Source organism: Sinohyriopsis cumingii, chromosome 5 (assembly GCF_028554795.1).
Source record: "Sinohyriopsis cumingii isolate HCF-2022 chromosome 5, ASM2855479v2, whole genome shotgun sequence".
Classification (NCBI taxonomy): Eukaryota; Metazoa; Mollusca; class Bivalvia; order Unionida; family Unionidae; genus Sinohyriopsis; species Sinohyriopsis cumingii.
In genome coordinates this window covers 83,830,761-83,843,970 of record NC_142965.1, presented here as the reverse complement: position 1 = coordinate 83,843,970, position 13,210 = coordinate 83,830,761, and the positions used below count along the sequence as shown (strand labels likewise).

Here is a 13,210-nt window from a genome sequence, read left to right as displayed (position 1 = left end):
ACTTGTGTGTTCATTAGTACTTTCAAGACTGGACTATTGTAACTCAATTCTGTCTGGTTCATCTCAATATCTACTCCAGAAACTTCAAAAAGTTTAAAACACTGCTGCTCGGATCATGCTTAGAGTACCATGATCAGAGCACACCTCTCTGCTGCACTGTACCCTACAGTGGCTATCCATTCGATGCAGAATCAAACAAAAAATTTGTTCTCTGTGCTATGTTTCACTGATGGACTCTAGTCCAACATACCTGTCCAACCTCACCCATGTGTACACACCGGCAAGATACTTATGCTCCTCTTCTGACAATCGTATACTCATTATTCCAAGTATGAAAACAAAGTTGTATGGACAGCGTTCTTTTGCATACCAGGGCCATTCAAGAGTGCTCTCAAAACTCACTTATTTCGACTGCAAGAACAAACTTAAAAACCTAATAATGTTTCCTACCTTAAATATTCTCAGCATGTATTTTAATGTTTTCTAATTTCATGGTGTTTGTTTTTGTAATCATATCATTATATGTTTTTTATCTTATAGGTGTTGTCTTATGTTGTAAAGCGCTTAGAGCTTCTAAAGATTAGGCGCTATACAAAGTCCTCATTATTATTATTATTCTTCTTCAATTATTATTATTATTATTATTATTATTATTATTATATCAGTGTATTGGGTATCATCAATATGGTTATCACATGTTACTTTTGTCTATATAGTTGTATATCATTGTATTGAGTATCGTTACACACAGTGGTCACATGATGCTTTTGCCCCAATAGTTTTGTCAATTAAAGATGCCATTGGGTATTCGGGTACTTGGATACCATTCCGTTGATAATAATGGTGTAAGAAAATGAGCCATAGTGTACCATTTACTGATACAAGTTTTCTGCCAGTTCTTGTTTAGGCAGCATGTACTAACTTTGTTTTCAAGTTGACAATCTTTTTGACAGAACCGTGAATGCATGTATTTTTTTCAGTGCCAAATTTAGGTCTGACTCCAATAGTAAACAATTGACCTTAATCCCGTAGCTTGTTTTCCCATGTGACATCACTTTGATTTTGCTGTGTCATGCTCTGGTGACCTTTGAATTGGGGGTCCCAGAGTGGCTGAGTGGTCTAAAGCACTCACCATTGCCGATCACTTCCATCTCACCTTTATCTGCGTGGCTTAGAGTCTCTAAGTTGGCCAATGTGCATATGTGCGAAAGCTTGCTGGTAGCTTCTCGTGGGTTGGTACTGTTCTTTCCAGGGTTTTCCTGGGTTCTTCCTCCACCATATATACTGGCCGCCATGTATAGCCTATCCTGTGCTGAAAAATGGTACTAAACCCTGTAACAATAACAATAACTTTTGAATTAGTCAAAGGAAATGCAGGTTTCAGAAATCTGAATCAAATTGTTTGGCAAACATTGGTGCCTTTCAGCAATACTACTGTCTTCCGGGACTTTCAGAGGTAGATATGTAAAAACAAAAAAGCGCTGATAACTTTTTTTTAATACTTTTTATATATTTTGTAATTCATTCATTGCACTGTCAGAACCTGGTATTGTCTAATTTGGCAAAATGTGTTCTCCCTGTTTCAATAACTAGTAAAGGCTGTGTACATGAGACTAATTCAGGCTGATTTATTTTGTACATGGTAGCAGTCATTTCAGTTAGCTGAGTACTTAAATCATATATTTTCACAATTACAATATCCAAAGAAATTTCATTCACAGTATGTGACAATAAGAGAGTTATGCCAACATTCTAAGTGTCTATTGTGCATGTTGCAAATGCAATGAACTTCACTTTACATCTGTCATTCTTTCATAAGTACATGATAACTATAGAGCACCTCCTTTGTCCACATAGTCTTCTATTGGTGTATTCAGGACTGTTATTATATAGAGTGGTCACATGGTGCTTTTGTCCCTGTAGTTGTACATCAGTGTATTGGGTATCATCATTATGCAGTACAGTAGAACCTGTCTTGAAAGACCACCTCTTTTGCCAAAAAATTATGGTCTCTCAAGACAGGTGGTCTTTCATAACAGGTCACATTATGCTACATAATCTATAAATTTGTGCAATGAGAATGTGGTCTCTGAAGACAAGTGGTCTCAAATAGCAGTGATTTTTCAAAACATGTTTTACTGTTATACAAAACTGACTAAAATGTGACTTTTCATATTGAATCAAAGAAGAATCTTGAAAAAATGACTCACCCATATTCAATCACAACTCATAAATATGAGCAGACAAGTAAAATTGTTTTGCCTTTACTCTGTGGACAAGTGTCCTTTAAAAACAGGTTTGAAAACAAAAAAAAAAATGCTCATCAGATGTTTTTCGTTATGAGCAAGTGTTCTTTATCTGCAGATGTCTATTATGGCAGTTTTCTTACTTGTAAAGAGGAAAGAGCATATAGTAAAGTGTATACAAATTAAATTGCGTAGTATGATGAATTTAAATGGGACTGAAAATATACCCTTATTTGTATTTCTTCAAAATGGGGCCATGGGCTGATATACTTACTTAAATGAAGTTAAATTGTACATGTATACACTGTAAATTAATTATTTTGTTTCTTTCTAGAAAATAGCAAGACTGTTTTCATATTATTATCTTTTCCACACAGAGCAGATAGTAATCTATAGTCATATTATTCTCCTTCACCCCAAAGAGCATACAGTAATCTTTAGTTATGTTAATATCTTGTACCTTGCAGAGTGTAATGTAATCTGTAGTCATATTATTCTCCTTTGCGTCAAGGAGTATACAGTAATCTTTAGTTATGTTAATATCTTGTACCTTGCAGAGTGTATAGTAATCTTTAGTCATATTATTCTCCTTCACCCCAAAGAGCATACAGTAATCTTTAGTTATGTTAGTATCCTGTACCTTGCAGAGTATATAGTAATCTGCAGTCATATTATTCTCCTTTACCCCAAAGAGCATACAGTAATCTTTAGTTATGTTAATATCTTGTACCTTGCAGAGTGTATAGTAATCTGCAGTCATATTAATCTCCTTCGCCTCAAAGAGCATACAGTAATCTTTAGTTATGTTAATATGCTGTAGCTCGCAGAGTGTATAGTAATCAGTTGTCATGTTATTATCTTTTACCCCACAGAGCCAGTAGTAATCTGCAGTCATATTGTTCTTACTGCATGGAACAGAGGGTCCCTGTAATTTGAATTTTTTTTTTTGTAATTTTGTAAAAGCTTGGGAAATTTGTTATAGTGTCAATCTATAAAGGCAAAGTAGGTTTCAGTTTTAAAGTCATTAGAAGGAGAGAGAAGAAAGTGGGGCAGCTAAAATAAGGAAATTTGTTTAGTTATGAAATTTCACAACTGAGGTCTGTGAATAGTGTTCCTTATTTCATGCTTTTAAAGCTGGAATCAATACATTCTATCCATGGATGTATTCAAATTCTCCTTAAAAGAAAAAGAAAACTCTTACCAGAAATGTAAATTTGCATAGCTGTACAAATTAGTTGCAGAATGTTTTTGTCTCTGTAGTTGTATATTGGTGAATTGGGGACCATAATTATACACAGTGGTCACATGATACTTGTGTCCCCATAGTTGTACATGTATATCATTGTCTTAGTGATGGTCATTATACGCAGTGGTCTCATTATGCTTATATCCCTAGTGTTGTATATCATTGTTTTGTGATTATCATTAAATACATTGATCACACGCAGTTTTTGTCCCTATAGTTATATATCACTGTAATGGGGACCATCATTATATACAGTGGATACATGTTGCTTTTGTCCCCATAGCGGTGTATCAGTATATTTGTGATCATTATTTGCAGTAGTCACATGATGCTTTTGTTCCAATATTTATGTATAATGGTGCATTGGGTGTTGTCACTATGCACAGTGGTCACATGGTGCCTTTTCCCCTATAATTGGGTTGCACATGTATATCACTGTATTGGGAACAATCAGTATACACACTGGTCACAAGATGCTTTAGTTATATCAGTGATTACTCGACGTGTTTGTCCCAACAGCTGTATATTGGGGAATTGGTGACCATACTTTTACAAACTGATCACATGATGCTTTTGTCCCCAGAGTAGTATATTGGTGTATTGGGGACCATCCTTATCTGCAATAGTCATATCATGCTTTGTGCCCTGGAAACGTTATTTATTTCTGCATTGGAGCTATCATCAGCACAGTGGTTACATGATGCTTTTGTCCCCAGAGTTGTGTGTTTGTGTATTGGGGACTGTCATTATCCACAATGGTCATATCATGCTTTTGTGTTCATAACTATCTATCTGTGCGTTGGGTATTATTATTAAATACAGTGGTCACAAGATGCTTTTGTCTTACTAGTTGTATTTTGATGCATTGGGGACTGTCCTTATCCACAGTGGTCCAATGATGCTCTGGTGCTCATAGTTGTATATCAATTGGGGACCTTCAGTATATATCTAATAGTAGTCACATAATGCCTTGTCCTCATAGTTATATATTGTTGTATTGGGGACCATCACTGCCAACAGTGGTCAGATATTTGTATATCATTGTATTGGGCACCATCATTATGTAGTTTTCACATTATACTTTTGGCCCCATAGAAGTATTGGGGACCTTCAGTGTAAATACATCATTATAAACAGAGTTAACAGCAAACATTTGTGAAGCAGTTATAGTATAATCACAATGTATATTAGCATATCCACTGTGTTTTTTAAATATTATTTTCTGTTTTTGTCATTTCAAAGTATAGTCTCAGATTGTAATTAAGGACAGTAAATTAAATTTCAATTCAAAAGTTCCATAGATCTAGAAAACCCTATGAATATTTCATGATTTTTCTAAGTCATTTAACTATATATTTGGCATCACAAAATATGCTGGAATTTAATTATTTAATATGCCTGTTCTCCAAACAAATGGTTTGTTGTTGTTGTTGTGGGGCTTAACGCCATTTTTCAGCACATGATAGGCTATACATGGCGGCCAGTATTAATGGTGGAGGAAGAACCCGGGAAAACCCTGGAAAGAACCACCGACCTATGAGAAACTACTGGCAAGCTTTCTCACATACCCACATTGGCTGAATCCGAGACTCGAACCCACGCAGACAGGTGAGATGGCAGTGATCCGTAACAGAGAGCACTTTAGACCACTCGGCCACTCGGGGCCCCACAAATGGTTTGAAAACCAACATTACTATTAGTGAACTGAAAGATATATTTAATTTATAAGAATATCAGCTTTTCTTTTTCTTTCAATCGAGTACATATAATATTCCCTACTTAAAACTTCACTCTAATTAATTCTCACCTCTGCTTTTTTAGGAAAAGAAAATGTAAAAGATGCATTGTATGACCTGTGCTTTTCAAAACTTGTCTGCTTCAGATCCATGATCGTAACAAAATGCTGCAGCAGCAGTTGATCACATCGTAAAATGTATTTATTAATGTATAAATTACTAAAGTCACAGGTATGCATGTAGTGTCAAACATGATGCCACTAGACATTGCCTGTCCTAGGACAGGAGTGATAATAGACCAGATGGTATTACTTACCTCTAGAACATTATTGTGGACAGTAGGTGATGTAAATCAGATGGCCTTGCTTACCTTTAGTACATTATTGTACAAACTAGGTACTGTAGACAAGCTGGCCTTACTAGAGAACATTATTGTGGATAGTAGGTACTCTTGGATGTTATGGCCTCCATTTCCCTCTGAACATTATTGTAAAAAGTACATACTCAAGGCCAGATGGCCTTGCTTAACCCCATAACATTATTGTGGACAGCAGGCAGTCTCAACAGGATGGCCATACTTAATTCCAGAACTAATTTTTAGACAGTAGGTAGTCTAGACAAGATGGCATAATTTTCCCCAAGGGCATTATTTGGACAGCAGGCAGTCTAGACAAGATGGCATAATTTCCCCCCTAGAGCATTATTTGGACAGCAGGCAGTCAAAACAGGGTGGCCTTACTTACACCCAGAATGTTGTTGTGGACAGCAGGTACTCTTGACAGGATGGACTCTCTTTCCTTGTAGCATAATGATGCCATTGTGCCCTTGATGGACATTAAAATTGACAGGAAATTTTGTTAATCTTGATAATGGTATATGATTTCTGCAGTTCATACCTATAAGTAATTGTTTAATTCTTCTTTCAGTGATAAATGATGAAACCAAGAAAGAGAAAAAAGTAGAACGGTAAGTATCATTTAAATTTGCTTTTTTTTCTCTGTAACTCATAATCACCTATGAGGGACATGGCATAAATGCATCATGTAATGGCAGATTCTGCATGATTTTGAAATATTGATCACAGGACCTGTGATTATCTTGGCACCAGCAGTCTCCAGAATCACCTGCTGTGCTATAAAAACATCTAAATTGGCAATTCTTTTCAATAAGAAAATTTTGGTCTTTCATAAAGTTTGGGGCTTGCACTGTTGTTTGTAAAGTTTTGTTTTGAAGTCCCAAACATCTGTTAGTGTATCATATTTTCTTTTGATGTCAGAGACCATGCCATTCTTAACAAAGAAAGTTGTTTAAATGCATAATTTTAGCAATGAATCAAATTTCTGTTTGGAAAGAAAAACATTCATTGAAAGATTGGAAACTATTAAAAAATTACTTGTATATAATAAGTAATGACTAAGGTTATATAGAGCCAAGATCTGTAATGGATAATTCCACTGTGCAGTTCTTTCAGGTAAACAGGAAGTTCAGTTTATCTGTATTTTTGGGGGGACAGAATTATGCAACTTTTGGGAAGTTCTTATGCCAACCTTACTGGGAGAACCCCTTAAAAATCCATGTCATAATCATCTATTTTAGGTATGTTTCATATACAGTATACATTTACATTGTAAGTTTAATGTTCTGTTGTGCTTATTTGATGTATATGTCACAAGCAGAATTGAGATTCCTTTTCTCAGTATACCAGAAGTTGGAAAATTTTACAGTTTCTAAGATTACAATAAATTTTCTGTTGAATTTTGAACTTTAGATTTCCACAGTTTTGAAGGGTTGATATATAAAGAAAATTATGTGCTGTTTAAACTTACATGAATAACATAGACATAGACTTACCATAATCTACTGTAGTGTACAGTCATATTTTAAAAGCATAGACATAGACTTACCTTAGCTTGATGTACTGTATAGTCATATTTTAAAAGCATAGACATAGACTTACCATAATCTACTGTAGTGTACAGTCATATTTTAAAAGCATAGACATGGACTTTCCATAATCTACTGTAGTGTACAGTCATATTTTAAAAGCATAGACATAGACTTACCATAATCTACTGTAGTGTACAGTCATATTTTAAAAGCATAGACATAGACTTACCATAATCTACTGTAGTGTACAGTCATATTTTAAAAGCATAGACATAGACTTACCATAATCTACTGTAGTGTACAGTCATATTTTAAAAGCATAGACATGGACTTACCATAATCTACTGTAGTGTACAGTCATATTTTAAAAGCATAGACATGGACTTACCATAATCTACTGTAGTGTACAGTCATATTTTAAAAGCATAGACATGGACTTACCATAATCTACTGTAGTGTACAGTCATATTTTAAAAGCATAGACATGGACTTACCATAATCTACTGTAGTGTACAGTCATATTTTAAAAGCATAGACATGGACTTACCATAATCTACTGTAGTGTACAGTCATATTTTAAAAGCATAGACATGGACTTACCATAATCTACTGTAGTGTACAGTCATATTTTAAAAGCATAGACATAGACTTACCTTAGCTTGATGTAGTGTACAGTCATATTTTAAAAGCATAGACATAGGTTTACCATGGCCTGATTTACTGTATATGTGTAATTAGATGTGAATGGGATAGACACAGATTTACCTTAGCGTAATTTAATGTACAGTCAAATGTGAGTAGCATAGACACAGATTTACCATGGCCTGATGTATTGTATACATGTAGTTAGATGTCAGTGGGATAGATACAGATTTACCATAGCAATTTAATGTACAGTCAGATGTGAGTAGCATAGACACAGATTTACCATGGCCTGATGTACTGTATACATGTAGTTAGATGTCAGTGGGATAGATACAGATTTACCATAGCAATTTAATGTACAGTCAAATGTGAATAGCATAGACACAGATTTACCATTGCCTAATGTACTGTATATGTGTAGTTAGATGTGAATAGCATATACACAGATTTGCCTTAGCATAATTAAATGTACAGTCTAATGTGAATAGCATAGACACATATTTACCGTAGCATAATTTAATGTACAGTCACATGTGAATATCATAGACACAGATTTACCATAGCATAATTTAATGTACAGTCACATGTGAATATCATAGACACAGATTTACCATAGCTTAATTTAATGTACAGTCTGATGTGAATAGTATAAACACTGATTTACCATAGCATAGTGTACTGTACAGTCTAATGTGAATAGCATAGACCAAGGTTTACCATGGCATAATGTGCTGTCTGATCTTGGTCTGCACTATTAACAGCATTATGGAGTTTAATTCAGATTATGTGATCCTGCTTTACATGCATGCATATGTTTGTACTGTTATGAAACGTCACACTGTTGCTCAAGACAGAAACTTTAAACTTTGGGATATGATTAGGGGAGAGATGTAGATGTGCATGTACCCATTGGGAATGAGGCTGTGAGGGTAGGGGTGGTTTTCATTAAGTATAAAATAATTTCTAAATTATGAGATTTATATGAAGGAGAATTGGTGTTCGTGATCTTTGATCCAAGTGTCAACATGTTAGATGGGCTTTTAAAATCAGAACCCAGGGTCATGCTGCATGGGGCAAACAGTTGTGGTTCCAGGGCAATATGAGACCCCAGGGTCATGGTGCAAAGGGCAAACAGTTATGGCTCCAGGATCATAACATAGAAACTATTGTGATCTCCTCCCTATAACTATTGGTTCATTTATTGGGCATGAGACGCTGAATTCAGATGTATAATTAATATTGGCCCCTGGGTCCACTCTTACCCAAGGGGGAATTTACCCTAGTAGCAGAACTTTGGAATCAGTGTGACAGATTAGGGAAGAGTGTGGGGATATATGTTATAGAAACACTATCACAGAATGGCATCTGGAAAAAGTCACATTTACATAAAAACATCCATAATTGGAATATTATTACCAGTGACTATTTTAGTGATATGTGTACTCTTATTCTATTCAGTTAAATTAGCATAGTGTTGTCATACTTTTATCATACTTATGTCATACTTCATAGCCTCCTTTTTCAGTATGGTTGTCAGTTTTTGTTGTCCTTGTTTTTTTTAATATATAATGCTCTGTTTTGTTTTTGTGTTTTTTTAATGGCAAAACTCTGGAATATTTAACTTGGTGCATTTACCACATGAATTTCTTTTTTGTATACAAGAAAATAAATATACCTCCTGCATGTAAAAACAGACTTGAAGAAGGAATGTCAGCTATTTAAATTTCACTCAGATAAACAAAGTACAGGTGCACATTCCCAGTGAGCTGTGAGTAAAAATAAACATTTGGTTGAGTGAGTTTATCAGCAAATGATGTGCCTTATTTCAAAAGGCTGCTGTTGAGATTATTTGCAGATATAGAAGTTAACCTTTGTTAGTGAAGAGCCATTCTGGATTTAATCAAGAATCCTTGCATTGGTAGCTTAACTCCAAGTTCTGAAGAAGGTAATGTGGTTGGATGAAGTTTCCATTGTGTTGACACTTCAGTAGTATTTCCAATGCTTATGTGCAGTTAAACACTGATGTCAGTTGGTCAAGATTGGCGCAGATCAAAAATTACTTTTTTAAAGGAAATTTTTCTTGAAGGGTAACCAGCTTACCTGTAACAAAAAGGACAGACCAGGAAGTGAATATATTTTGATTGATATTTGGAATGTAAAGGCATCGCTTAACAAGACTCAAGACATAAAGGACAAATAAGGAAGAAAATGTATTTTGATTGATATTTAGAAGGTAAAGAGACTTGTGACATAAAGATCAAATTAGGAAGTGAATTTTTGTGTGGCCATATTTGAAAGATAGAGCAGTGCATAAGGTCTAAAAGAGACCCATGACTCTTCATAAATAGGGGTTCATCCAAAAGCACAGGTCTAGTTGAAACAGATTATATTTGGTATTTTTGGCATTCAGTAAAAATGCAGTGCAATAGCCCAATATGCATACCCTTGTAAACTTAAATATATGGACCCTTCAGTTTTCAAAATGCCATAGTGAGACATTTTTTGACCCAAAAACAGAAAAAAGTACAGCTAACATGTTCCCGATTTTCAGAATGTTTTGACAGGATCACATTTCATTTCATCTATGTTTGCAGTGTTATACATCATACTTTAGATGTTTGCTGTTTCTCCCAGTAAATTTTTAGAACCTTCTGGACATAGACTAGAAAGTATGATTCAGTAATGGCTCCCATTGCATGCTGTTTGTTAATTATGTTTGGTTGCAATTCACAGGATGTTTTATCTGACAGACACAAATCATTATGTAAATATATAGACAGTCCATATCTAACATCAGGAAACATCATTTTTTGTTTAGTAGTGCTGGCAGGTTCTTCAAAGGGATAAAGTTAGGTAGTACAGCTATGGTTCACTTTGCTAAACAGAAGGAGAAATAATTGCTTAAAATAGATCATATTTTGACCAATCAATCCAATTCTTTTTAGCATGTAACCAGAAATACTCTTTGGTTTAATTTAGGCCTGATAGACAATGTGGCAGCAATTAGTTCCAAACTTTTCTTGCACCATATGTATGAATTTGTTTTTACAACTTTATGCTTGTCAGTTGCCAGATGAGCAATAAGCTGGCCCTCTTGGGTCACCTGTTTTTCTTGTGAGGTGGGGGTGGGGGTAGGAAAAAGAAAATTCCCCACTTGGACATAAATGCAGGTTGTATGCAAAAATATGTTGTGCCTTTTTCAGGGCAAGTTTTGGACCAACAAGTTGTTTTCAGCTCCTTTGTTTTGGACTTAACTGGTGGCAGAAATTATATAGTAATTAATACATTTATTTTGGATTGACATTTGCATCCAGATGATTGATGTAAGTATAATCCCTCTTTCAAGGCAAGAGTGTCACATCTTAACTCGACAATGGATTAGTCATTTCCTGTTGATATAGACTTTGCTATGTGGTTGAGATGCATTGATCTCACCTTGGGGTGATGCTGGATTCCATGTCACCAATTCAGAGGTCAACAGTCACTGAATACTCAAGTGTTCTTTTCTAAAAGTGGTTGATAAAAAAAAGTGAACATTCTGAATTATTTAACGCAGTGGATCAATAGAAGATGGATTATCATCTGCATACAAAGTCAAAATAATAATAATTATTAATTACTAACAAGTAGCCCAATATATATACATATTGTATATCCTGTATAGCAAGCGGATCCTTCAGTTAAACAATCATCTTCATAGGCCTGTTCCCTGCCACAAGTCATGTAAAAAATCACCAAAACAACTTCAAACCGTTAGGACTTTGAGGAACAATTTCAACAAGTTTATGCTCTGAAATACATTTGTTCACCATGACCTGTAAATAGCGGACAGGCATAATGAAAAACGTACTCATTCTGTTGCTTATCAACAGGTGTCCACTAATGCTGAACTAATATACTGCATAATGAAAATATATAATTATGTGAAGATGTAACATTGTGTTACATATTCAAAATCTGGAGTGTGTTTGGAGAGGGTTTGCTGTATTTTGAAATTTACTTCATTCCTTAGTTTAGATAGCCTAAATAGCTTTGATTTTCCGTCAGTAACATATTATTTATTATTGACATCTGTTTTGTTTCATTATTGCAAGCCTTGTTTCATGCATCATGAGCAGTTATAAGGTACATGTATAAATTTACTTAAGCAGTCCAGGGATGAATAGCATATATGACCTCACTCCATTACTTGACCTCAGACCTCCAGCCCCCAAATCATGGATGATAGGTTACAGAACCAGTCTTGAATTGGACACATCAATCAACTGATAGCCAGTTTGGAATCTTTCATGAATCAGCACCTTTAGCTGCAATTGACTTCAGACCTTTGGGCTATAAAAATAAAAAATCAGAGATAATTAGTCACAGAACCAGTCAGGGTAGTCAGTAAATTGCACATCATTGAGATAAGACCCAGTCTAGAATCTTAATGAATAATGCCATGGATGAGAATGTGTGCTCTCATTACTTCTGACCTCAGGCTGTCAGATTGCTTTACTTCCTCACAGGAATCTTCCTAGGTTCCAGATTGGACAGATACATTTAAGTAAACTGAAACTCTATCAAACCTTCCTGCAGGCCTTTTCACACAGTGTTTCAGTGGCCATTTTAATCTCAAGAAAATATTATATTGTGACAATATTACACTGTAAATCAGTAGACTGCGCAACACAAACAGTCTTCCTGTCAGTGTTAATACATTAAAACCAGCCTTGAAATAGAGCTGTTGTGACAGACCACATTTTATTTTGTTTCATATAATGTAATGCTGGTCAGACCTCTTCATCGAGTCTACATGTACCTGTTTCAAAGGACAACATTTTATTGACAAAAGGGACAGACTTTATTGTATTGGCATATACATGTATAATTCATTTTCTTTGATGTGGCAGATTTTGATAGCCAAATTGCCAACCATACATGTAAATTTGCTTGAAATTGTCTTCCAGCAGGTGATATAACCTGTGGAGGACTTTGAACTTAGATGATATTATCCTCAGAGCCAAACAAGCAGCATTTAGCATCAGTTGCATATCACTAGAACACAATTATGTATGTACAGTGAAACAAAATACTGTCTCTGTTACAGAACTGAAATGTTAGGAATTCCCCTACCCCCATTTAAAAAGTGGAGATTTTATTTTAAAAAATATAGGAGTGATTTAATGAAGACTAAGCATTCTATGCATGATTTTCATATATTCAGTTGTTTTTTGGCATGATTTTCTAGATATAGTATTTTTGTCAATCCCAGAGTAAGATGCCATGGTGTATATAAGATATTAAATATAGAATACTAACTATAATCTGTCATAGCAGTGTTCTGATTCATTGATTTGGTTGAAAATTTAAAACTCTCAGTGAAATGAACAATTCAGTGATAAAGATTTGTGTGATTAATTTTTGTGTAAAATCAATTTCTGTGCCATTAAAGTTTTTTTAAATACATT

General features: G+C 34.8%; 1 protein-coding gene across 1 annotated transcript in view; it reads left to right on the top strand.

Annotated features, from left to right (window-relative positions):
* The window catches only part of LOC149799642 (uncharacterized), a 143,960-nt gene that overhangs the window by 27,119 nt on the left and 103,631 nt on the right, over positions 1-13,210 (top strand). Inside the window, exon 2 of the mRNA XM_089958983.1 lies at positions 6,155-6,194. Coding sequence (XP_089815109.1) covers positions 6,155-6,194 — 40 coding nt within the window. The remainder of the gene's footprint in view (positions 1-6,154; positions 6,195-13,210) is intronic.